The 25,899-nt window shown below is 34.0% G+C and overlaps 2 protein-coding genes across 2 annotated transcripts; one reads left to right on the top strand and one right to left on the bottom strand.

Annotated features, from left to right (window-relative positions):
* Nucleotides 1–1,082: 1,082 nt before the first annotated feature.
* On the bottom strand, nucleotides 1,083–25,540 carry LOC135832199 (rabankyrin-5). The gene is made up of 23 exons (XM_065345308.1): nucleotides 24,813–25,540; nucleotides 24,447–24,645; nucleotides 24,255–24,364; nucleotides 24,035–24,179; nucleotides 23,823–23,946; nucleotides 23,103–23,252; nucleotides 5,846–6,011; nucleotides 5,548–5,752; nucleotides 4,793–4,991; nucleotides 4,587–4,700; nucleotides 4,270–4,486; nucleotides 4,064–4,195; nucleotides 3,871–3,991; nucleotides 3,620–3,793; nucleotides 3,408–3,521; nucleotides 3,169–3,325; nucleotides 2,885–3,091; nucleotides 2,607–2,801; nucleotides 2,377–2,497; nucleotides 1,828–2,052; nucleotides 1,619–1,757; nucleotides 1,448–1,546; nucleotides 1,083–1,365 (listed from the first exon to the last, which is right to left on the bottom strand). The coding sequence occupies exons 1-23, from the start codon at nucleotides 24,829–24,831 to the stop codon at nucleotides 1,230–1,232; spliced, it is 3,468 nt and encodes a 1,155-aa protein (XP_065201380.1). The 5' UTR covers nucleotides 24,832–25,540; the 3' UTR covers nucleotides 1,083–1,229.
* LOC135832219 (uncharacterized) lies at nucleotides 10,169–22,186 on the top strand. Its single transcript, XM_065345339.1, has 3 exons — nucleotides 10,169–10,549; nucleotides 20,449–20,622; nucleotides 21,624–22,186. The coding sequence occupies exons 1-3, from the start codon at nucleotides 10,480–10,482 to the stop codon at nucleotides 21,914–21,916; spliced, it is 537 nt and encodes a 178-aa protein (XP_065201411.1). The 5' UTR covers nucleotides 10,169–10,479; the 3' UTR covers nucleotides 21,917–22,186.
* Nucleotides 25,541–25,899: the final 359 nt, after the last annotated feature.

The raw sequence follows: 25,899 nt of genomic DNA, 5'->3' as shown, positions 1-25,899 counted from the left end.
GTTGTTACTTCACTGAATATCGATCATATATTGTATAGAATTTTGGAAGCGATGGCGATTAAGTGTAATAAAGTTTAACAGTTTACTAATATTACTTCACTCGATGCAGAAACATGTAGTGTTACAAATTATCACTTTCTTAATGCAAACAAAAATTAGTCGCGAGAGCAATTCAGTAATCAATATTTCCAATTCGCGAATTCACGCTCCGTAAGGAGCGCTGATTATCGTCTGTTATCAGAATCTGAAAAGGGGGAACTGTGTCATTGACCAATCAGATTACAATTCACAACGCAAAAATTGATAATTTAGTGGCCAACAATTTTTTTCTTCACTCAAAGACATCAAATGACTCTTTTTGCTGGTATACTATTTTCTCATTTTTGTTTAAAATACGTTTGCAAATGAGTTCTGGTACCAGAAATTCTCTCAATTGCTCAAATTCGAATCATTTAGTTGCAAATTTGAGTCGAAAAATATTCACAATATAAAAATGTCTTATCACAATTTTGCACAGTTCCCCCTTTTCAGCATTTACGCGAAAATCCGTCAGATGTCAGCCACTTAGTGTGAATTCGCGAATGTCATGGGCGAAATGAAAAAACTGATTTAAAAATTGAAATTTATTATTTTGCGTAACATGGGCTATAAGAGTAACATATGAAAATGATAACAAATACGTTGGTTAAAAAAAATAACAATCTAATACGCGGCAATAGAAAAATAATTCGATATTACTCTAATATGGTTTTGAAAGATGAACTGTAAAGTCATGATATAACTTGCAGAGGTATTATAGTTCAATGATTATAATGGTTTTTTAAATTAATATGGTAGGTAAATCAATAGAATATAGCTTCAAATGTGCGATACAAGTAAGTAAAAGGTATGAAAAAATATTCCCATTACATGAGGTATTTTTGTTCGATAATACTATTAATCTCACCAGGATCAACATACGGCCAAATCATTAGGAAAAAAGCTAAAAAAAGCTCTCTTAAAATAAAAACAGTTTTTCCTACGATAGGAAGATCACAATCCTGAGATCGCTATATATACACATTCCTTGGATAGTGTCAATATCTCAGTGGTGTTACGAATATTCAAGTATAATTTGATTAAATTACGTACTAGTTTAAACAATATCAAAAACAGGATCATAAAAATTGTAAAAAAGTATTCGTAAAAAAATGATATAAATATTAGATAATGGCTTGTATGATAGTTCATCAGTTGAACGAATAGTTTCCTTGTAATACGTCAAAACACGTAATACAAACCCTAACTGGTTTATTTTGGTTGTACTTCAATATTGGTATATCTCTGGCAGCGCATTTGCTACATAATAATCGCCCACAGTGCCGGCTAAATACAAACGAAAGAAAAAGAGTTAACTCTCTGATCATAAAATGCAGAATATTCTGTAACTAAAATTAAAGGTACATACCAATGGTGTTTTCTCATAGTAATAGTAAACCTAGTATCACATTCTTGACAGGCTTCGCCTTCCACCCAAGGGGGTTCTTTAGAGAGTTGATCTAGTAATCTGGAAATTAAATTATTGAGAAATTAGCGACTTTATTGAGATACCAAATTTACTCAAACGTACGTTTCTTACCTATGTAATAATTGCTTGGTCGCAACTTGATAGTTAAATATCGTTACCCCTTCTTTATTCATTGCACCGACCGAAGCTCCGGCTTTGACTAGTGTTCGGCATAGGTTACCGTTACCATTCATATATGCCAAAATGAGAGCTACAAACACAATCACTTGATCAATTAGTTGCTTTACAGAACATGGTGAAATTATTACAATATTACCAACCTGTATTTCCATGAGCATCTGCCTTTTCTAACGGATAATTAGGCATAAATTCGACAAATAATTCGCAAATGGCTGAAGCGTTATCGCGCGAGTACTTGGCCAATATATGCAGAGGTGTACGACCTCTGATATCCACTGCTTCAGCATTAATTTGTGATTCAGAAAGCAACTCTTTGACCGCATTTAAATGTCCTTCGCGACAAGCAACGTGTAGAGCATTGCTACCTGAAATAAAATTATTGTTATCTGATAAATCTGAAAAACATTTCGATGGTGTTGTGGAAGAAGGGCCAAACTGAATTTTTCAAGATTTTTTTCTCTCGGAGAAACACTGCTCTAACAACCAGAGATGGAAAGGTAAAAGGGCCAAACTATCGCACAGCTAAACTGAATGATGCAGCTTGGCTCTGAAACAGTTTGGCCCTTTTTATCTGTCCAACTCTGGCTGTTATAGCACTGTTCCCCTGAGCGAAAAAAATCTTGAAAAATGCAGTTTGGCCCTTCTTCCACAACACCATCGAATGATTGAAATAATTATTTATAACGAACCTTCTTGGTCACAAGCTTCGTAATCGACACCGCTACTTAAAAGCGCGGATATAACGGAAGCATGGCCAGCTCTACTGGCGATATGCAAGGCTGTTTGTCCTGAGGCATCTCTGTCATTCACCTATAAAAGTTGATTAATTTACATGATCTTTCGTCGAACAAATACAGCGTCAAATCAGTGTAATCTGAACGCTTCATTTTAAACGAAAATTATATTACCATGAACTTACTCTAGCTCCAGCTAATATTAAACTCCGTACTAACATTTCATTACCGTTTTTAGCGGCTAAATGCAATGGAGTAGTTTGCTCTGAGTTTTGTACACGTGAATTCACATCAACGTGTATTGAAAGTAAAAACAAAATACTTTCAATATCGTCTTTTTGAATAGCCATGTGTAGGAAGTTACGTCCTTTGTTATCAAACTGCGATGAAAAAAATAAAAAAAATACGCATGAATTTCAAATTTGCAGGGCGACAATTTCCCAATCTACTCAACGATGCATACCTGTTCAGCAGCACTGGGTAGTTTTTGTAAAATAGCCTGAGCCGCTTTATCGTTCCGGCAGGTGAGAGCGGTGGCAAATGGTGTCAAGCCTGACTTATCTCTTTCAAGAAGGGAAACGTCGATCGCCGGATGACATAGTAATAAATTGATAATAGCGGGGTATCGATTATAAACGGCAACATGAAGAGGAGTTTTGGATTCTGCATCCTGGTAATGGCAATCCGCAGATTAATAGAAAAATCTTTTGAAAGAGTAATAAATTGATCACAGATTAATACACGTACCTTTACATTGACATCGGCTCCGTGTTCGATTAGAGCTTGTACCGTAGCTTCTAATCCCCACGAACAACATAGATGGAGAGGAGTTTGTAAATCGAACGCCTCATCACCACCTCGTCCACCAGGACCAGGACGTCTTGGAGTATTCAGATCACAAGCGCTGAAAACGCATATAAACAAATAAGACACTCGATGCTTTCAAATAAACTCAAACATTCCACAGAATCAAAATTTTCACCCACCTTTGAATTAGGAATCTAGCAATAGTTTCATTATTTTCATCGATCGCTTTGTGCAGCAGAGTTTGTAAACATCCGTCGAGACCTTCGTGCCAACAATCGGTATCAACACCGTACCTATAACATTATACGGTAAAGTAAAATGAAGTAATTAGTAAAGTACCTAAAAAAAAATGATTTCCGAAATTTTGATCTTTTCACTGATAATCTCTTACTTGACCAAAATGGAAGCTATGTCTTCTTGGCCGGAAGATAAAGCAACCCATAATGGGCAATTGCCTTTTTCATCGGTAACCGACATATCAACACCTTTTTTACATAAATCTTCGACAATCGGAGCGACACCGCATTGAATAGCCAGTTGCAAAGGTGTCAGGTTATCTTGAGTTCTGCAATGTATACCAAATTTTAAATTAATGATTTCCAAACATTCAGCTGGAATAAAATTTTAAAATGATCGACTCACTTGGCGTCTACATTAGCTCCTTGGTTGAGTAAAAATGACGCAGTTTTCGAATCTTTTTTCAAAATAGCCTGATGAAGTAACGTCAATCCATCGCCATTTCTGATATTTACGTCAGCACCGGCTACAGCAAAAAATTATCTCAAAATTCTATTTCGAAAAAATCGACGAATTCGTACAACAAATATGTACATACCTAAAATCAACTCCGGAACTATTCTTTGCATATCCATCGCAACAGCCAAAGAGAGAGCGGAATCACCTTTGGAATCTTTGTGATTTAAATTCAGGAAAAATCCATTTTCGCTTTGATTTTCTTGAGTTGACGCTGAAATTTATTTTGAATAGGTAAGTAGCCTCGAACCAAATTATTTTCACAACGATTGAAATAATTTATTATACCACTGTATTCCAACATGGCGCGAACAGCATCTTCTTGTCGGTTCAAAATTGCAGTTTGGATAGGAGTAAGTCGATAGGAGCTACTTACAACGTCTTCGACTACGCCTAGGCTTTCAGGTGGTAATGTTGGTATATTTGGATTAGCGCCGCACTCGAGTAATCGAGTAATTAGATTAACTAGACCTCTTTCGCACGCCACATGAAGAGGAGTTTCACCCTAGATGACGATTAATTTTTTTGTTTAATGATATTCTGTATTGCTTTTGGAAATTGTGCAATCAACGGAGCAGATTCGTTCCAGGGAAATTAATACTTACTCGTCTATTAGTATGATTTACATTGTTCGCATGCGAACATATAAACAACGCGGCATCTTCTAACCAATCATCAGTAACGACATGTAACAGTGAGTTTGAACTTTGCGAATAAATCTGTAGGTAATCAAACATCGAGTAATTAAATAATGCCATCGGGTATGCGTACAAAAGGTCGAATATCATAGGCTTCAACAGCCTCTCCTCACCGGATTAGGTTGAGCTCCTTTTTCAACTAGTCTAGCAGCGAAACTATTCGTATTCACTAGCTTTCGAGTACTAATTAAAGCGAAATACAACGGGGTATGTCCTTCGAGAGTTCGGGCATTTAAATCGACCTTATCGTGAGATAATAATAAACTAAATAATTCCTCGTTCCGCGCCATCACAGCTAAATGTAACGCCGTGCTGAAATCAAATAATACGTAATTTTAATTAATCTCCATTCGTTTAACAATTTATAAAGAACAAACGACGTCAAAGTTGTTAATTAGGTAGCAGCAAGTTGCGACTTTATGCAACGAGATGTAATTTTTACTCGTAAAACAATCTGCAGGTTTTTTTTTTTTTTTTTCATTAATAAAATGAATTTATTTATTTCTCAGGAAAATTATATAAATTCATTAGGTAACAGGGTATAACATCGATGCTTATTTTAACGACAAGTATAATTTATATCATATAGTTAATTGTTAATTTTTTCATTTCATTTCATTGTTTTTGTTTGTGGAACGCCTTAGTGGTTATCTGTGACTAAAGAACTTTGATCTGACATTTCACGAATATGCTACACTATTATTTCAGATTTCTAATCATAGTATGAATCATTTAAAAGTAGGACTCATTTTCGAAGAATACCTACTACGTAGTCAAGAATCACCACGTGTATTATCGATTTAATGTTCTGAAGAATGATTACTAATTATCTAACCAGCTCAACATAGATATTCAATAAATTACTTACAATCCCTGATTATTTGGCAAATTAGGATCCAGTCCTTTTTCAAGTAATGTTTTTGCAACAGAATTCATCACATTCAAACTGTCATCCGGACTAGTATCCGGCGACGAAGAAGCAATTAAATGTAGAGCGGTATCTCCTCGATCCGGGGTTACGGTGGAAATTGACGAATTATTATCCAAAAGAAAACGAGCAGCAAACCCATCACCTAAATGGAGAAAAATACCGTTAGTTGGTATGATTGCTGTTAATAGGTATGTGCTAGGAATCAAGCAATTAGGTACTGGATTTCGTTATCAACCTCGTTCAACAGCTCGCAGGAAAATTGTCCATCCTTTTGAATCTCTGGCATCTGGATCGGCACGATGGTCGATAAGAGTTCGAGCAATACTGGTTTGTTTATCTTTCAAAGCTAAATCCAGAGCCAAATCTCCTCGGTTGTCCAATTCATTCAATAGGGTTGATAACTGTAATCATAAATAAAAAATAAAATTGATTTTTGTATGTACATATTTCTGATGAAACTCGACGTGTTAAATTATAATAGAACAACTAAGCGGGAAAACAGTACTGAAGTTGATCTGACTGATTTTTTTGAAACCCAAGAGAATATAAAACAATTCTGTTTACGGCTATAGGTACACCTGAATGATAGTTCATTTGAAAAACTGGCAAAACATCGGTTAGTGAAATGTATGTGTACGCTTCCTCCTTCCCACCCAGCACAGTAAAAAATAAATCCTGCAACTGACCATTCAAAAGACATTTTCAGACAATTCCTTCCTCCCTTATTCTTCTCATTTTTTTTTTGGTTCATTTGAAGTCTATCGTTTTTGAACACCACGAACATTACAATCAACATGATATTCAATCATTTGTCTCAAATCGGTACCTACTTCAATTTCTTTCTACTCATTTTCGCGAGATGAAAATTACTTTTCCCAAATCTGTATCCTCTAGGATGCATTATTTTTCACATCAAAGTGAAAAACTGAATGTTTCTCACAGCCTATTTTCAGTTATCTAGAAAAAATAATAACTTCTCGAACTTCCTACACACGTGTTGAATGAAACGCCCACAATAATTCAATCGTAACTGCGTTCCTAGCACACAAGCACAATATAGAACACGTCAGCATGACTGTTTGCCTATCTCGTAAATGAAAGTAGATGAGTCATTCCAAAAACTGAAAATTTACTCGCTTTACTGCTTTTCTAACCTAATTTGAAAATTTTCAATTTTCCTGCTTTCGTATGAAATACAGTTCCTACAATTTTCAGTACAGGCAATTTGCCTTAATAATATTCAACATTAATCGTGACTATTTTCGGTTCTCATTAGGAAATCAAGAGAAATTTTTTTTACTAATATTTCACGACTTTTTCATTTTTCGATTTTTATTTCGATGTTAATAACAAAGAACTGGTTTTCGTGACGCTCACTGTTATTCCAGCGGTTCCATTGTTTCATAGGTCATTTCATAAAGAGTGAAAAACTCAGCATTAAGCTTTCAAGCAATAAAATTCATCACAAGTTCCAGGCAAAATGCAGTTGACTAAAATGATTCAGTTAGAATTCATACCAATAGGTACGTTTGTTTTCTAATTGATAAAAGAGTCATTTATGTCAAAACGAAATTACCTACTCGATGAATTCGAAATTGATCTAGAACTTGAAATTAATTATTCAAGACCTTGTTAAGACAAGATCGATCGAATGCGATTGTTTTCATAAAAAATTCGAGAGTACCAACCGGATTTTCAATTTTTGAGTCGAGACTCGTAAATGCAGTAGTAGATCAGCCAATTTTCGACGAACGAGTCAGCGTACCCTACTGTATGTAGTATTCGCTATAGGCGGAAATGCGATAAAAAAATATTCTCCCATACACCGAATTGATAAAGAGAAAAAACCCATAAAAATACAATTAATTTCATAATTTCTACCTAACATTCAGATAATGTTACTTATCATTAAAATAACAGGATACTGCGCATGGTAGTATGTAGTTGATTGACGATACTGTACTGAGAGTTGTTTTGTTTAGCGATGTATAATACTCGTATTTCCATTATAGCTAATGTCACGTCATCAAAATAATGATAACAAAATGTATTATAACTGCTCACACAAGGTGTCGAATATCGATACTTTCAGATACCTACACCAAGCACATAGAAGATGCCAAAAACCACCCATATGGCGACCCGATGCGTGCAGTCGAAATAGGCAAAACATATAAATTTCATTTCCATTAGGTACTTATTACGTAATACGAAAGCATTTCGTGACAATAAACTCGCTAAAAAAAAAGTGATCCTAAAAAAAGATCACGAGAATAACTCATCGTACGAGGGGACCACTTGTAATTCTGCGTATGTTGCAACGCGCGAATTCTGAGGCAACGCGAACTCGAACGATCGCGTTATACGTTCTTAATTTGTCGCAATTTTTAATTTTTTCAATTCGCTTCGTATGTAGTATCACAATGATGGTGACAGCGATAATGAATTTTCTTCGTGATGTACCAAACGATAAAATCAAATTACCGTCGTTCAGAACAATATGCGAGAAATGAATTATAACGCGGTAATTGGTATAGCAGGTACGGCTCATCGTCGTTACAACGGTAATTGAAAAATGACATATTTTTATTAATGTGGATTTTTTTAAATTCATTCGCTGGAGTAATATAATTAGGTAACGACGAGAATACTTGATAAAAATCATCAAATTAATTACTATAGAGATAAATCAATATAGGAACTAAAAATACGAGGACGTTTCAGGTCTGGAAAATTCTTTTCAATTTTCACATTTATTTGTAAGATATTAAACGTAATAGATAGGTAAGGTACGGTATCTCTCTACAGAAAATGTCCCCATTGCAACTTTTCTCCGCCACTCCCCTCTCACTCCATAATCAATGCAAAAAAATAATTTAAATAAAAGATAAATTCTTTCAAAATGTTTCCATCAGTTTCCATTGATTTTCAACTCTGATTAGAAGGCTCTTTTATCTTACCTAGGTCATTATTTTTTTATGGCGATGAGCTGAATGTTCAGATCATTTTCTTATAATAGGAAACTACACTTTAACATTGGGATGTTATCAGATTTTTCTACCTTTTTTTTTTTTTTTAGAAGTAGTCAACGATGCTAACCTAGTGGAAAATGATTGGATATAATCAGATATGTAAACTCCATGAACACAATCCAACTTGGCCATTGACCAGATAAAATTAGGTCCGGTCAGAGTCAGATCAAAGTTTTGATTGGATTAGATCTTTTCAGAACAGATCAAATAATGGAGTACTGATTGGATTTGACCAGATCTGAATATCAGACTAAAAATCATACCTGATCAGATTCGCACATTCCTTGGAACCAATTAGATCCGACCAAATCTAATCAGATCAGAATTTCAATTGAATTAAATCTGTTCAGATCTGATGAGATTCAATCATTTTCTCCTGGGAGATTATTTTTTTTGTCAAATCACCAACCAAAAATGCTATTTTTGACCTCATGTCCTGTCAATTTTTTTTACATCACTTCTTGAAAAGCGAAAGAGATTGTTCGTAGGTGAGGGGGAAAGGGAAGTGCTGTAACGTCGGTACTGGACTGAGTACTCAAAACACACCTTTATCAATAATAGATCCTACAACATAAATTTTGCAGATTTTGGCTGCGTATGTAGAACTATATCGCTTTATTAGCCCTACCAAAAGGTTTTTTTTTTAAGGACAAGAAGTGGTGCGGCTCCAACGTCCTCCCTTCAAAGGGCCCCTCTCCTCCTGAAACTGATGAAGCCGCTGGCGAAATCTATACCTATCATTTTTCTTAGAATTCTCCAACTATTGAGGTAAGTACCTAATAATTGATCATTAAGGATCATGCAACCTAAATATCTAAAAAAAAAAAAAAAAAAATGCCAAAAGTAGATTATTATCAGAATTTTTCTAGAAAATCTCAAAAAAATAAAAAATATTCTCTTTACGATAGCTGAAAACTTATGTTACTTATGGAAGTTTAAATCATAAAAAACAGCTAAACTACTGCAGAATTTTTTAAAAAATGAATGTTTTAGCTTTCAAAATCGTTTAAAATTCAGAAAAAGTATTCGAAGCGATGTATTCATTGTTTCAGGACTTTCATTTCATAAGCATTTGACTCCATTGTATTATTGTTGGGCGATTTAATGTAGAATAACTGCGTTTCCTTTTATTGCTCTTAGCAACTGAAAAAATTGGGACACCGAGGGTACATTTAAATCAAGACGCACACAGGGTACGAAATTTTTCAGAATTTTTCAATTTCAAGCGCCATTATAATTTAACAGGAAACAAATCTGGCACAGATTTCTCAGCATCGCACTACTCCTTCGCTAAAAAAATCTAAATTTAGTTGATACTTATTCCTAGCAATAAAATATAACAAAAAATCTCACAAGTATTACTGTACAACGAATCACTTATTGACCGTGCAGCATCATCATCTCATTAGGGGGTAAAAATTGAGTAATCTGGCGCGAATGACCTTAAAAACGCAACGCAAGCGCATCCACAGAAATTCTCCCACCATCTCTGCATCCATTAACATAGCACGAAAGCAAACTTGTCTGCATCGGCGACGAATGAGTCAGTATCAGTACACAGCAGGCTTTTACATGTAGTAACACGAACACCAGTGATAGTAAACGTATCGATGGCAGATTCAAAAATACGAATTTTTTCGCCGTCGAAAAATTGAAACCAAATTACAAAATGAGCTAATAATATAGTTTCAAAGTGAAAAAAAAACATGCGGAATTAATTTTCTAATCTTTCATATTTTTAAAAAAAATCATTAACGTAAACCTAGTCATTTTTATTTTAAAAAATTGGTGATTTTTGTTTTCTATAAGTTTTCAACGGTCTTTGCGACCGTTTATTATGTTAATTAAGTTCATTGTTCGCGTGATGGAAATACGACTTATCGTACTACTAATTTTATTTAATTTCGGTAAGTGTTGAAAATTCGTGTATAATAACCGGGTTTTACCGAATAGTTCATTGTACTTGTACGTACTTTATACCTCTACCACTCTCTTTCTCTCTCTTGCTACGCTATGCTATTTCTACTGTATGTACTATCGTTTAATTTATAGCTTTTACGATTTTCCAACATGTTTGAGTGTATCGATTAAAGTGATTCATTACTCAGTTTCAAAAAAAAAACGTCTCGCTAATAGGCAGACGTTTTATACTATTAGAAAAAGTTTCACAAGGCAAGTGAACACTTCTTTTTTCTCGTCTTCAATAATGGCCAATTCAAAGAAAACATGGATTTTGGATTAGTCCATGATCCATTTTTTGTCTCGAAATAACATAGGTAACCGGACACTGGAACGACAACGATCTCCAATAGGAAAAAAACTACACGCGGCTTCCAGTATGGAAAAAAACTGCAATAACCTAAGGCTCGAAGCTAGATAATCTCAAAAATTATGTCAAGGAACTTTGGTAAAAAAAAAAGACTACATGCTCATTTTTTGCGAGTTTTGTACCACATTCTAGCCAGTAATGGACACGTGCTCGAAGTGTCCACTTTTTAGTCGTTATTTTAGAAAAATACAATCAGTTTTTCGAGTACGTATCTACGGTTATTATCTCATTGAGAGATGAATGCAGTTTGTTGATCTTGATGTGTATTTACATAAACTGGAATATGAATTAGATTAATTGATGATGTTCCTTCCTATGCATAGTGCCCATTTCTTAATTTAGAGAATTCGCTTTATGTACGAATAATTTATGCCATCGCATAATAGTACAATGGCCCATTGTATAATCAAATGACGACATGTTTTCATACAGACCAACCCAAAAAGTACCGATAGCATATCCAAACATGTAGAGTCGAATCTAGCATATTTATATTCGAGAGCAACATTCAACTGTCACGCTGCTCGTTCTGATTTGTATTTTTAATTAAGAAGAAAAAAAACCACGGAGCATCTACGGATCTCTAGTCATCACCCAACATTGCTCATCAGTTATCGAATCAATTACCCGGAAAAATTGCACACAATTTGCATTCATAATCACATCTGAGCACTGTTTTAAATTTGAAAAAAGCTCTCCATTTGATATCCATTAGCATTGGTCTAGAATGAGGAAACCTTAAATAGAAAATATGGCAACCATCCTCTTCCCCCTTCTTCCCATTTGAAAAACCGCAATCTAAGGCAGGTAATTTAGGTCATGTACTATCTGAAAAAAATTCGACGTCACGTAGATTCGTTCATTCATATCATAGGTAAGGTACCTACTACCTACATTGTTATTTTCGAACATTTGTTTTGGTGGCTCTTTGCTTTCAGTTGATAATAACATTAATAACCCGGGTTAGTATAGAAAGCCCATAATTTTTTTTGGTTACCGACTATATAGATACATTGACGTCAATCTAATACCTATTAAGCAATATCGTATAATAAATACGCATCCCAATAGAGGCGTATAAAATCATGATGAAAAGGTGCAAAATATCGTAGCTAATTCCGGTAATTATGTCAATTTGTTCTAAATCGACTATGAGAAAATATACCACGAGTAAATCAAAGATGAAATTATTCTTTTCGAGTACCTGAAGTTTATTTCATTATTCTCACTCTTCATAAATACATATTTATAACAATAACATTGCCACAAATCAACCTTCTTATAATCTAAGTAGGTATCTGCTGTTAGATGAATAATTTTAGGGAAATTTTGCCATTTTCGAGATGATTCAATACGTTGAATCTGAATAGCGAGAAAATAATACCTAACTATGCGAATAAATAATTTTAACCGTTAAAAAATACCCCGGATCAAATTCAATATCCTGTTGATTTTTTTTTTCAACGAAATTAATACCTACACAGATATATTCGTAAAGAAGTGTTCTTGATTTCCATTTTCTACGAATGAATGAACTAATTTTTCAAGTGAACTAGTTGGATACTTATTAGAAAATTTTTGCGATGTTTTCCAAAGAATTCGTATCGAAATGATTTGAGCGGACATTAATGCATACAAAACATTTTTTCGAATTCACGAATGGAATTTTTTCTACCAGAGCAACCATAAAACACAGATGAAAAACCCCATCATTTTTCTCTTTTTGTAATTTGTCAGCGAAATAGTTGAATAATTTTTGAATTGATTCCTTTGATTTATTCAATATTATAGTGATGGAAAGGATCTTATTTGTAGTACCATAGAAAAAAAAATTAATCTATATCATTTTCAAAGTTAAATCCATCAGAAAACTAATCAAAAAAGAAATAAATACATAGAATGAACAAAGTTGAGTGATAATTTTCACACTTAATCATTCGGTGAATTTCCTTTTTCTTATATCTATGACGAACCCATTACCATAAATTTTGTACTCGATCATTATAAATTTCAAACTAAAAATTTCAACATTATAATCTAATCGCAATTATATAAACAGCACGTTTAAAATTGACTTTCGATAAGTCTGAAGTTTATTCACGTACGTAATATAAAGCTCGCTTCAAGACGTATAAATCGCACAGTTTGCGGTACCTAACGGGGGCGATGAAACCTGGTCAAAGTCAAACAACAGTTTAATACACCCCATGAACCCTTTTTATTGCGGTAATCCTAACAGTATAGTTGGAAGTTTTCGCAAATTAATCGCCATACGTGGTACATACACAAAAAAATACCGCAAGACAAAAGCAAAGGACAAGGCAACAAGTAGCATTTTCATTATCGATTGGCGGCCACCACGACGGGACGGGTGCTCGTTTACGAAATTTTAATCCATGACCTGAACATGAGATGTAAATTGCAGAACTCTTCGTCAGAAAAACCTTAAACTTGGGAGACTTCATCTAATAGGTAGGTATTCGAGGAGGCAACAAACCAGCAACCGACCAAATTAAAATGCATATAACTTATAAGTAATCTCGTCTCTCTTCGGCAACGAATTTTTTTACCTCTTAATTTCATAAATATGGAAGTTAACGTGTGGAGGCGTTCGAAATCAAACCCACGTTTACCCATACCCAATTATTTACGAAATACTGGAAACTTATTCAATTTTTGTACCGACTTTCGATCTGATGACGTAGGTATTTTTTTTAAATGTTCTTTTACTTATTTTTTTCGATTAGAAAGAAATTAAAATTTGATAAGGACGCCGGACGGTAAGGTTGAACCCATCCCTGGGTAACTGATATGATTCAACAACTCATTTACGACGGTTTTTCTCAGATGAATAATATTTTTCGAGCTTCGCTACTGAACATTTCCCAGCAACTCATCCCACAGGAAGAGGTGTTTCCAGATCGAATAATAAACCAGCGTCACCAACAAAACAACCGAGAAACTCGAATGAAATTTTTAAAAACACCTACAAAACACCTTATGATATCAACAACCTGTATACCTATATTTTTCGCGCGTAATAAAATTATACAAAAAGTATTACATATCAACAAAATATGCGCCACGATGACCGAGACCGCAACTAAGTAAAGAAGGAGGTGAACAAGAACGTGAACATGTGCAGAAGATTAAGACGTATTCGTATTAGTTATGTGAAAAAATTTCATTCTAAAATCGCATCTTTCGAACATCATAAGGCGTAACGCCAGCCATAAAGATCACCATCCTATCTTTGTCGAGTTGGCTGTCGATAACGACGCATATATTACTAATTTTCAAGGGGAAAAAACTCATCGAATATTGTTCTAATTGAGCAATTTTCTCTCATTTCCGGCGTTCTATTAGTTCAACGTTCCGCCCTGAATGTTCAGTCGAATCAAAATTACAATTCGTTACACATCGCGGTTTTTTTCAGTTTCTTTCAAACGCATATAGGACCAGGAGTGTCATTGTACGATCCTTTCACAGTTTGATGTAGGTAGTAGGTACGTAAATCAGTTAGAGAGAAAAAAACGAATATGACCAAAATATAGCAACGAAAATTCCAACTATTCCATGATTAAGATTCCTCGTCGTAGTACAACTAGTTCGAGAGAACATCGGACCAGTTTGAACCTAATTCCCAATCGACTCGATAGCCGCAGAAAATCGCTACCTAACCTAGAAAAATATTCGCGGCTGGTGAGAGAGAGAGAGGACCAGGCATCACAATACGAATAACTGAGCCTGAGCGTGATTTTAATTAAATGTGCCCATCAATTTATCAACAGACCACGTTTCGTCGTCGACGGAAAAAGGAAATCGATTAAATCGAAATTTCATATCTACACGTTTCGTATGAGCCATAAGTCCGCCAAGTTACTGGCAATTTTAATTTAGTCAATGGGCGAGTATTCGTTGATGGGTTCGATCATTCATAAACGTCGTTCTTTCATTCGTTCGTAATTTTAATTATTTTCTTTTCATCGCGTCTACGTTTGGTATTATCTTACTTTTCGATGTCTTTTTACATCTTTAAAAAAAATATTCTGACGTATTGTCGAGATACAACATGTACAAGGTACATATGACTACGAATGTGTACTTGACTAAGCATAGGAATGGTTTTACGAAACCGTGTAATTTTTACAGAAGATCAAGTTGAACCGGTTTGTGTACAGCTTTTAAGGTCGGATGAAAATTTTTATCGGATTAGAACTTGAGGATAAATGGGTGCTGAGATGGATGGAAATTTTTTGAGCCCAATCTTTTCTCATTGGGGCAGAAAGAGATTTTTTCTTCAGCAAAGAGGGGGGGGGCGGGGTGGTTTGAAAAAGCTATAGAAAAACAAAAAAAAATATTTTCATTTTCAGACGGGTTCGAAAACAAGCTGCGAAAGAAAACGAATTCGGATAGTCAAGTACATAATACAGTATAACAAATATGCACCTTACCTATCTATCAAAGCACTGCTTAACAGAGCAAAAATTGAATTCTGATAGTGGGTATTCTTTGTGCTTCTCCTTTCATTTCACCTCACCTCAAAAAAAAAAAACAACCAAAAAACAAAAAAAGAATAGAAATTTCAAATTAGGCAGTGTAAACTGAACGGGGATTTTTAAAAAACATCACGCATGATTTTTTTGGTGAAACATTGATTAACCTTCCAACTGCGACTGTATGGTACTTCACCTGTTTTAATAAAATTTCGGCAAGTTCAGGTAACAAGAATTTTTTCCTTAAATCTATAAAAATTAACTGAGTAACGCTTGAGCCACTAAATTAGCAAAATTTTCCTCCTCTGTCTAGAGGAATTGTCGTCGACCTTGAGAACTTCATGACTGATACATACACAATTGGAATTTATAATGAATAATTTTCCCAACTGTGTTCCAACGCTTTGTCGTTTGGCATCGTTTGGCATAGAGATTGATACATTGAGATGATGTTTCCGGAAAATTACACGACACCGCTGATTCAATATTGATACATACAATGAAATCGTATCAAATTATTTTACTACAGTAAATCGACTAAGAGTAAAAATATGAAACTATGTAAAACACATCCATAGGTAAGCGTTTGCACTGATTGTACCATAAAAAAAGAGACATCATTTAGAATACCTATTTCAAAATGAAGGTTGATCAGTTCGCAAAAATGAGGTACCTATTTTCAATTTAAAAATTGTAATTCAATTTTTTTCCTTCACATATCGGACGTAGAATCGGAATTTTCTCAATGACAATCATATTACAAGCTAATCCACTAATATCTAATCGTATATAAGTATACTTGTACGACGAATTTTATCGAAACAATCACGAATTCAACCAAATCTTGTAGGTGTTTGGTGTATTAGTGATTTTTAAAAAATAAAGCTTCGTGATCAAATATGTATATGTACATATAAAAGACGTATTTATAGTTCAGCTCCAAAAACCACTTCTAATAAATTTTCATTTGGCTCGCAAAACCCTAATCGTTACATTAGATACTCGTAAACAAACAACCCGGATAAAAGTGTAAAAAAAATCGAATCCAGCTACGAATATATACCCACTGAAATAAATTTGCGTTAAACTGGTACAGAGCGCTGGTTATATTATACATAATGAGATCCATTTTCAACCGATATGGTTAAAACTGCACCATAAAAAAATGACCACTATAAAGAAACCCCTCGTAGAATCAATTCTAAACTGGGTCATTACACATAAATGCACCGAATTTCACGAGCGAAAAATCTGCCCACATTTATGGAAGGAAAAAAAGACGCTATTATTGATGAAAAAGGCAAAATTATCCAGGATTATGACGGGTAAGTAAGGCAAGGGATGAGGGGGCCGGACGTAGGCAGGAGAATTATTAACCTTGTACCCAATCTTTTGATATTCCATAGCTAATTAATACTTTTATAAGTTTTTATCAAATATCTCCGCGGAAACCGGAGTACGTCCTTTTTACTCTCGAATAATTATCTTGTTATAAGGTTTACGAACAGATGATAGGAAGGAGGAGGAGGGAAGGGAGGCCATGCACAACTTACCAGCTTGATAATTACCTATGCTCGCAGTTAATGCAGAATGTCGCCAATTACCCTTTTCGTTTGTAATCTACACACGGAAAACTTTACGCGAGCGATTTCCTTTCCGATAATCGTTATCTAATTCGCTATAAGTAATAGGTAAGTAACCTTGATGAGGTTATATTAGGCTTTTTCGTAAATCATCTATACATTTGTACTCACTATTCAGAGCTGACATCCTAAGTCAATTTTTAAAATGATCACTGATCAGAGATATGTCACATCGAGTTATATTTTCGAAAGAAACATAATATTATGATAGCCCTTTTTCTCTATCGTTGAACAAAACCCTTAGATATAGGTAGTTTTGAATTAACAGTCCCTGCGTGTGTTACCTTCCATCCCCCCTCCAACGATTTCGATATGCGACAATACGCATAATGGCGATATGTTAACACGATAACACAAATCGAGCCAGATCGATAACATAATTTGTACGATAATTTATTTGAAAACAAAGAAAAACAAATGATTATTATCATCACATTTGATTACACATGTTAACCTTGTATACCGTACCGATTCGAAATTTAAAAAAATTATCATCAATTATGTAACAACCTGAGTGATAATGTAACAAAAACAGCACAATCAACACCTAACCAATCGTATTTCGATTCTCTCCTCAGTCTTCACCATTGTCCCTACTTATTGCAAAAAACTTTCCTCGTAAAACACATGTGTATAAGTACATAATATGCTCATTCTACTTCAAATCAGATGACGGAAAAGAAACAACTCACGATTATCATAAAGTCAAGGTTTCAATTATACATTTCAACAAAGTTGAACCAGAAAAATTACAAAAAATGTTTACGCTTATGTATGATATTTCAATTTTTAAGAACAAGTTTAAATTTATCATTCTCACAGTCTGTTCTCGAATAGGATGGAAGGCTAAGAGGGGGTTGCTCTATTTACAACTCAAGTTTCAACTAAACCACATACTTTTTCGTTAGTATCTCTCTGATCTACTTATATGAGGATTCCATTCCCAGAGTTCAAAAAAATAGAGCTTTTTTAACCGGCAAGAAGTCTCATGAACTAAAGAACGAAGAAAGGTCTCATATACCGAAGGAATCGTCCGAATTTAACTCAATCGTCTCTTCCCGAAAAAATCTCAAAAAATAAAACCAATGGTATCTTCCTGGAGGAAACCTCCGAGCAATGGTAATTCAATGGGGAGTGGAAGATAGGTACGTTTCGGAGATCCTCTCCGGAAAGAGACCATTGGCCTCATTTTCGGAGGATTCCTTCGGCATGAGACCACGCGCCGGCCTAAAACATAATAAAAGAAGCCCTTACTCTGATGCGCGTGAGAAATGTGACAGTTGAATTGAAAATAATGTTATTTGAAAATTGAGTAACAATTTGGATTCGATGAAAAATGCGTTTGAAAATAATCAAAAAATCAAAATTGACAAGACGATTGAAATTGAAACCTATATTTTTTAAAAATGAATAAAATTTGTAATAATCGAATAAACAATAAACATTATATTCAAAATTCACAAAAAGGGATGCCAATTAGGACAATGTTAATTTCTAAGAAAGAAAATTCATACTAGTTCAGGATAACGACGTCTGCAAAATTCAAAAAATTGATTTTTCAAAATAAATTTTGCTTAGTAAACCATAACTGTAAATATTCAAAATGATGTGTTGATAATTTTAAAAAAGCAGATACCCAAAAAAACCGATTGGAATACCAATGAATAATGATTTTCAAAATAGTGCTCTTGAACCGAGTTATGTAGGATTAAGACGAATCTTTATCGTAAAAAATTTCGACGTCCAACAAGACTGGTTTGACATCCAAATTTATTACTCTGCATGAAGCATGCTAAAAAAAATCAAAAATGACTCACCAAAAAAATTATATGTAGTAGCTAACCTACCTACCTAGGTACCTACCTAAGTATAAAACTTACGAACAAATGTTATTCATTTGGAGTGCTGTAAATAAATCCACCCTCAAATTGAAATTTTACGCAGATCAAATGTACATACACGATTTAAGCGCCATATTAGCGCAAAAAATTCAAAATTTCATCATAAATTAAATATACCTAATACCAAATTAGTAACATTGCACCCATTAGTGGACCGCCTTCGTCGTTATATTTACATAATAATGTTTGAATTAAAGTTTCAAGTTCATTTTGGTAATAAACCGTTACAATTCAACGTCTAAAAGAACCGATATATGCTAATTGCAATTTTTTTTTGTTCTTAATTAGAATATTTCGTACCAGCTTTACATAGGCTGCATAAAATAATACGATAAAATTTAGGCGGAAGTTTTTTTCAAATTTGTTCAAAATTTTCTAAATGAATTTTCAGCAAGTTTCGAAGTAGGTCTCCATTTGAATTGTTAATCGAAATAAAGATACATTGAAAACATCGTCATCAATTTTGAAGGCCGTTATATGTCGCCCAAAAGCCGAATAGGACATTTTTAAAAATCATATTTTTCTCCTTCGTGTTCGGTACGTGATGAATTTTTAATTAAGATAACGAGAGTTAGTTCAAGTACAGAGTGCTTTGAAAATTGAAAATTAAAATAGGCGGTAACAAAACAGATGACTTTTTCCCAACATTTTCGTTCCTTTATTTTAGCTGAGGTTTTCCAAAATGAGATTAAATATTCTTTAAAAGAACACAATTTCAGCATAAAAAAGAATTGTTTTTTTAAATATGCAATCAACTAAATTCACGTTGATAATACTTTTTTTTTCTCTCTCTCTCGGTTAACTCATTTGTGAGAAAAAAAAATTAATCAAACACACCATGTACTTGATCGCAAGGGAAAAAATATGTAATTATTTCTCTTGTGAAAAACCCCGATTAAATATAATTTTCCACTCATTTCGATAACTTTTTTTAGTCTTAAAATTTAGTTTCGTGCTTACAAGAGGGAACCCAGCTGCATGCATGCGTTATGCAATCTAATAACCAAAAACCAAACATTCAAAATTTAATTTAACCTATTTTTATGCAATTGAATGTCGAATACTTAAAACACCTGGTTGAATGTTGGATAGTCAAAACCTCGGCCGGAATAAATCAGCTCATTGAGTAACATGTTCGACCACAATAAAACATGCTACCTCATACTTCATATTATCGGCTCAGCGTATCAGAATGGAGTACACAATATAGTTTTCATATTCGTATAATTTTCGGTCATCGCGTCTTCCCAATAACCTGTTTCAGACGAATTATAACGGTAAACTAACGTTTGGTTCCATTAATTAAGGGGTGTTGACCTCGGAAAGCGATGAATGAAAATTCCTCAACCGAAAATATGCCCACATAAAATAAAATAAATTTATAATAAAAACAAAAAACTCCATTTTTAATTTCCCCCTTTTTTTCTGCTGTTACAGTGCATCGATTGAGTGCTGATTTAACTTGTTACGAATGCACCACTCAACCAAATCCGGAACCTTCCAAGTCAAAATCATGTTCGCAATTCGACGAAAGCGAAAAATACGAAGTGACTTGTCCATATTCCACATTTTGTTTAAAAAGAACATACCAATACACTTTACAAGGAGGAAGTACGTATTAAATGGTTCAATTTTTTCCAGCAGATAAACGTATATAATTTCAAGTACCTATGTATACGTCCGTTTGTTTTTTATTCCTGTTGTCTACTGTTGTCTCACAATTAACGAAGGAAATGGAACTAATTTTTGTTGACAAGCTGCGTTTACAAAGTATAAAATTCTCGTATACGTATGTACTATGTACTATTTAACCTTGCGTGCTTTTAGGGTGACTTTGATTTTACGCGACGCGACGACGATTCATTTTGAAAAATTACCAACATCGAAAACAAAATGTTTACGAGGTTTGAATCGAAAACATGGAAAACATTGAAATAAATTATCGAATAGAACTAATGAAATTTCACGACTAACCTGAGCAAATTTGTTTTTTGTTTTTGTTTCTTTCTCTCATAATGTAAGTAATATTTATTCTAATAAAAATTTAGAACGAAATTTCTATATAGATACCATCTTCGGTAACTTTGCCTCTCTTTTTTTCATACTATTTATTAAATTTCCGTTACCTTTGATACGAGTTGCAAAAACTAGAAAAGCAAAGATGTTATTTCGTGTCTTAGAAACTTTTTCACTAAGAAAAAATAAACTGTATCTATGAGTAATACTTTTCCTACGATATAATTTACGCCTTGAACATATTTATTCGAATGCTGTCGTATGGAGAAATTTTGAAAAACAATCTCAGCTAATTGACCATTATCGCCGATCAACCAGAAACTATAAAGCACTTCTCCAAGTAAGTACTTGTGCTTTCAACACAAGCAAAGAAAAAGGAGCAATTCGTGTCAATGCGAGTTATAAATTTTAAAATCCTACTCAACTTGCTTTAAAACTAGGGCAAAATTTGGCTCAACACTCTCCGTAAAACCGTAATATTACCGCGGTTTGCCCGTTTGCGAGTTTCACTACGTTTGAATAATTTATCGATGTGATTGTCGACGTAATTAATAATTTACCGAAAGATTAATTCGAAAATTTGCTTCTTTTTGCAGAAACGGTGGAAGTGGTAGAACGTGGATGCGCACCACAAAAACATAGTTTCCATGTTTACGAAAATAATAGATGGGTGCCACAAAATACCATAGAAAAATCCATTTACGAAGAAGGATGCATACCATTTGATCCATCGGGTACCAAGCAACAGAAATCTGAATACTGTTATTGTTCCTCCAATTTATGTAACACCGGCAAAAGGGCGACAGAAGCGTCTTTTTTTCATCATACTGATACTATGTCGGTTATATTCATTTTTAATGTTGTAAAATTAATGCGCAGCGTTCGTTAACATTCCAACGTTCGACTGTTTTTTTTCTTTCGTTTTTTCATGTTTATAATTTAGAATAAGTTCATTTGTGGGCTGTGTTTCATTATTATTCTTTCTTTCTCTCTATTATTTAAAAAAAAAAAATTGTACACGTAAATTTTGTAAATTTGTTTCTTTATTATTTAATTTCCCGTGATACGTGCAATTTACATGTAAAAATCTCGATTTTAAATAAATTGTAGATCGTTACCAAATAAAGTGATACGGGGGTGTAATTACTTGAAAAAAATATTTCGATTGTTGCATTTGAACGAAATTACTCGAATCAGATCATAAAGAAAATTTTTGAAATAGGTACGAGAAATAATATACGTAACGTACATACAAATAAAATGCACATTCAAGCATACATTTATACAAATATTGAGGAAAGCAAATTAATGTGAAGAAATAGAACAGAAGGAAACTCTAACCGAGTATTATCCACAAAAGCATTGAAAACATGAACTGTGATGATATAATTTTAAAACTGAACTGGATTTTGAATCGCAAGGTGACTCAACAAAACGAAGGACTCCAAAATGTTGAATCAAGACACAATAAAAAGTTTTGCTTTTAGGATTCGAAATTTTTGTGTTCCTATTCCTACGTATTAGTGATAAATACTTCGATCAAGGATTGCATTACCTACCAACTGCATGAAACAGATCGACCAATGAACTTGTGATGATTCAATTTTGAATGAGAAGATTTTTATTTCAATCGTTCATGTTCAAATACCACAATCTATTGAAATGAAGAAAAAGCGAAAAATTATGATAAACACGGGTCAATTTGAAAATACTAGGTGATCAGAAAAAGCTCCCAAATTAAATATCTCATTAAGTAATATCTCATTAATTACGTTTTTACGTCATTGCATTAAAGATACGATAAAAAGTTCCAAGTAGGAATGGATCAATTTTTAAATTTCTCCGAAAATTAACGACAATGAAAAAAAAATTAAAGAAATAGGTTCATTGAATTGAAATGTGTTCCTTGAAACAGAGTAGCAATAGTCGGAAATCCCACACCTGTATAATTTGTTCGACTTCGAATGCATGGACATAGAAAGAAGAGCCCATCAACATACCTCCATCACTTTTATTCCATTTCCCGTATGGTTATTCATTAAAAATTGAAATTTTATGATGAGAAAATATATTACCTGAGAATTGTTTTCAACCAGATATAAGAACACAACATCTTCTCTTTGTAACCTGACAGCAGAATGAAGAGGAAATTTTGTTTTATTCTTGAACATATGGTACAATAAAGGCGCTGACATATGGGCGAAATCTTCACTAGTGAAATCCTCCTACAAACAGAAAATCGATACTTACTCCAGCTGCATACTTTACCCATCCAAAAATTTCGTTAGTAAAGCGATTACATTGGAGCAGAAAAAAGAAAAAAAATTGTGGCACTTCAATCGATGAAATAATTATTGATTTTTTTTTTTGAGAACTGAAAATCTATGCGTAGTATAAAATAAAAATAAGGCATGACTTTGAAAAAGCCCAAGCATCAGCGATAGTCAGATGAATTTTTGAATAAGGCTACCTAGTAGGTTGTTCTCATGAAAAAATAAAAACGATAGAAGGATCACGCTAGTTGAATAGATTTTTTTCCAAATGTATTGATTTAGAATCGTAAATTTAAAAATGCAAACTCTCTCCTCCCTTTTGAAACGAATTTTGTCTGTAGATTGACTGAAAATTCTTGAACTTTTGAAATCAACAAAAGAGAGAACAGTATGTTGTACGCACAAACAGAGCATATTTTTATCACAACAAATCATATCGAATATTTTCATTTTATAAACGATTTAGATACAATCTGTCACTTGCGTAAGTTACTTCAGTAGGTAAATAAAACAGATATTTACCCAGTGCGTTGAAATTAAACTAGAACAATGCTGTTTTAATGTTTCAGCTCCAATTTCATCAGCTGTTGTGTAGAATCTGACACAATTTTTTACGTTCACCAACGCCATAAGAGCTTTTTCACTCCTGATAACATAGCAAATGAGAATAAGGTTAAAGTAATAAAAAAATCTATTTCATAAACGCACACATCAAACTACTGCATGAAACGTACTTCGCGATCAAATCATCTAGTTGATAAGTGTTGGCAGTTTTCATTAAATCCAAAGTGAAATCTTCGCCTTTACTGAAATCCACCTGATCAGTATAAATCCATTTTAACAGAGCAAGAGCCGTATCAATTGACATATCCGACCAATCTACACATTAATTTAATTACAATTCTGATATAATTAGATAATTCAAAAGGCGTTATGTTTGTAAGTATAACGTACCCAAAGTACTGGTATCAGTCAAATTCACAGATCCCCACGCATTACTACGAGCTTTAAAAATGATTTTGTGTGCAGGTACTTCGCGATTAGACAGTAGAATCGTTAAATCACTAGAAATTAACTCACATTAAAATTCTCGAAAATTGAAAAATGTACCCAAAATATAAAACTTGTACAAACTGAAATACTAACCTGAATGTCGGATTATCGTATAACTCATTTACTGTTTTTATTAATCGAGAAACGTAACTATTTTCGGAGGTGTTTCCTTTGGTTGCATTGAGCAACGCATATTTTCTTTCAACTTCATTGTACTGGGTCTGGAGTTTGACGTATTCTTCTTTCAGTAATGCAAGATGCTGCTGCAACTTGATTTCGTTGCTACGGATATCTGCAATAAAAAAACTTTCATCAATGTGAAATAGCTCAATTCTTCATACAACGGAACCGAATTTAATACGTGATATTCATGCGCATTTGATTCTACAACCCTCGTATGTTAACTAAGCATCTTTTATATGTATAGTAAAAGTATCGCGAAAAAGAAAATACACTCACCAGATTTAATCTCATTCATAGTTCGGAAAGGATTCGTGACCGATGTTGAAACAGAAATGCGGCGAAATCATTGGTATTTATCTTTAATAAGATGTTTTAGTGATGTTTGAATCATCATATCACAGCTTCTTCAAAAGTTCAAACGTCAAAAAATGTAAGCAAATTGATAAAGACACGAATGAATTAAAAATCTTTTTTGATCGCTCCATGAATCCGGCAAAACCAGGTGATTGACGTGTAGCTGTAGTGTTTGTTTGCGGTTTCACGGTTTGTGGGGCGGCATTTTACCATTCCCTACATACATTTCAGCAACAAGGGATATTTATCACGTATGTATTGCTGTTTTTAGTGTTGGGGGGCGTTGTGTCTGCTCACCTCGGCTTCGCCTCGGTTGCGCTGGTCGCTTTGTCGTTCATACTATGTCGGTTAACTTCCCTCGGCCTTCGGCCTCGGTGAGTACAATTTTTTTATAAACAACCGCAAGTGCTACATACACGGTAAATGTCCAGCCTCCGTCTGAACTCACCAAGGGGAGTAATGTCGATCGAGTGAAATATAAATTATGAACGGCTCGGCTTCGCCTCGCCTAATTCGGCATACTATTCGAAAAATAAAAATAATATTAATAAAATACACTTGAAAAAAAATTTATGGTAAAAAAAAATTTTCAAAAATTTGGAATCGAGCGGGGATCGAACTCTGGACCTTCCGATTACTAAGCCTTCTGTCCTGCCACACCGCCATCGCTGCTGGTTGCTAGAACTTGTTTTCGAACGCTATAGAAGCAGCGGAACAACGACGAGAACGAAAACTACTTATATACGCGTGCGCGCGCATGTACGCGTTGCTGAAACGATGTAGGGAATGCTTAAATGCTTGTGGGGCGCCTGAATTTTTTGTAGTTTGATGAATCACCGATAGTATCTCTTCTGCAAAGTTTTATTGTTTCAACTCACTCTTCCAACAGTTCCAACTTTCAAGCACTCAACTGTATTGAAAACTTTTTTGCATATTTATTTTGGTTGTGTAAAAAATAAAAATTGAAATGAATTATTTTATTTATAAGTAGTAAGCACCTAAGCAGCTC

This window comes from Planococcus citri, chromosome 1 (genome assembly GCF_950023065.1).
Source record: "Planococcus citri chromosome 1, ihPlaCitr1.1, whole genome shotgun sequence".
In the NCBI taxonomy this organism is placed as follows: domain Eukaryota; kingdom Metazoa; phylum Arthropoda; class Insecta; order Hemiptera; family Pseudococcidae; genus Planococcus; species Planococcus citri.
This window is presented reverse-complemented; position numbering and strand designations above follow the sequence as displayed.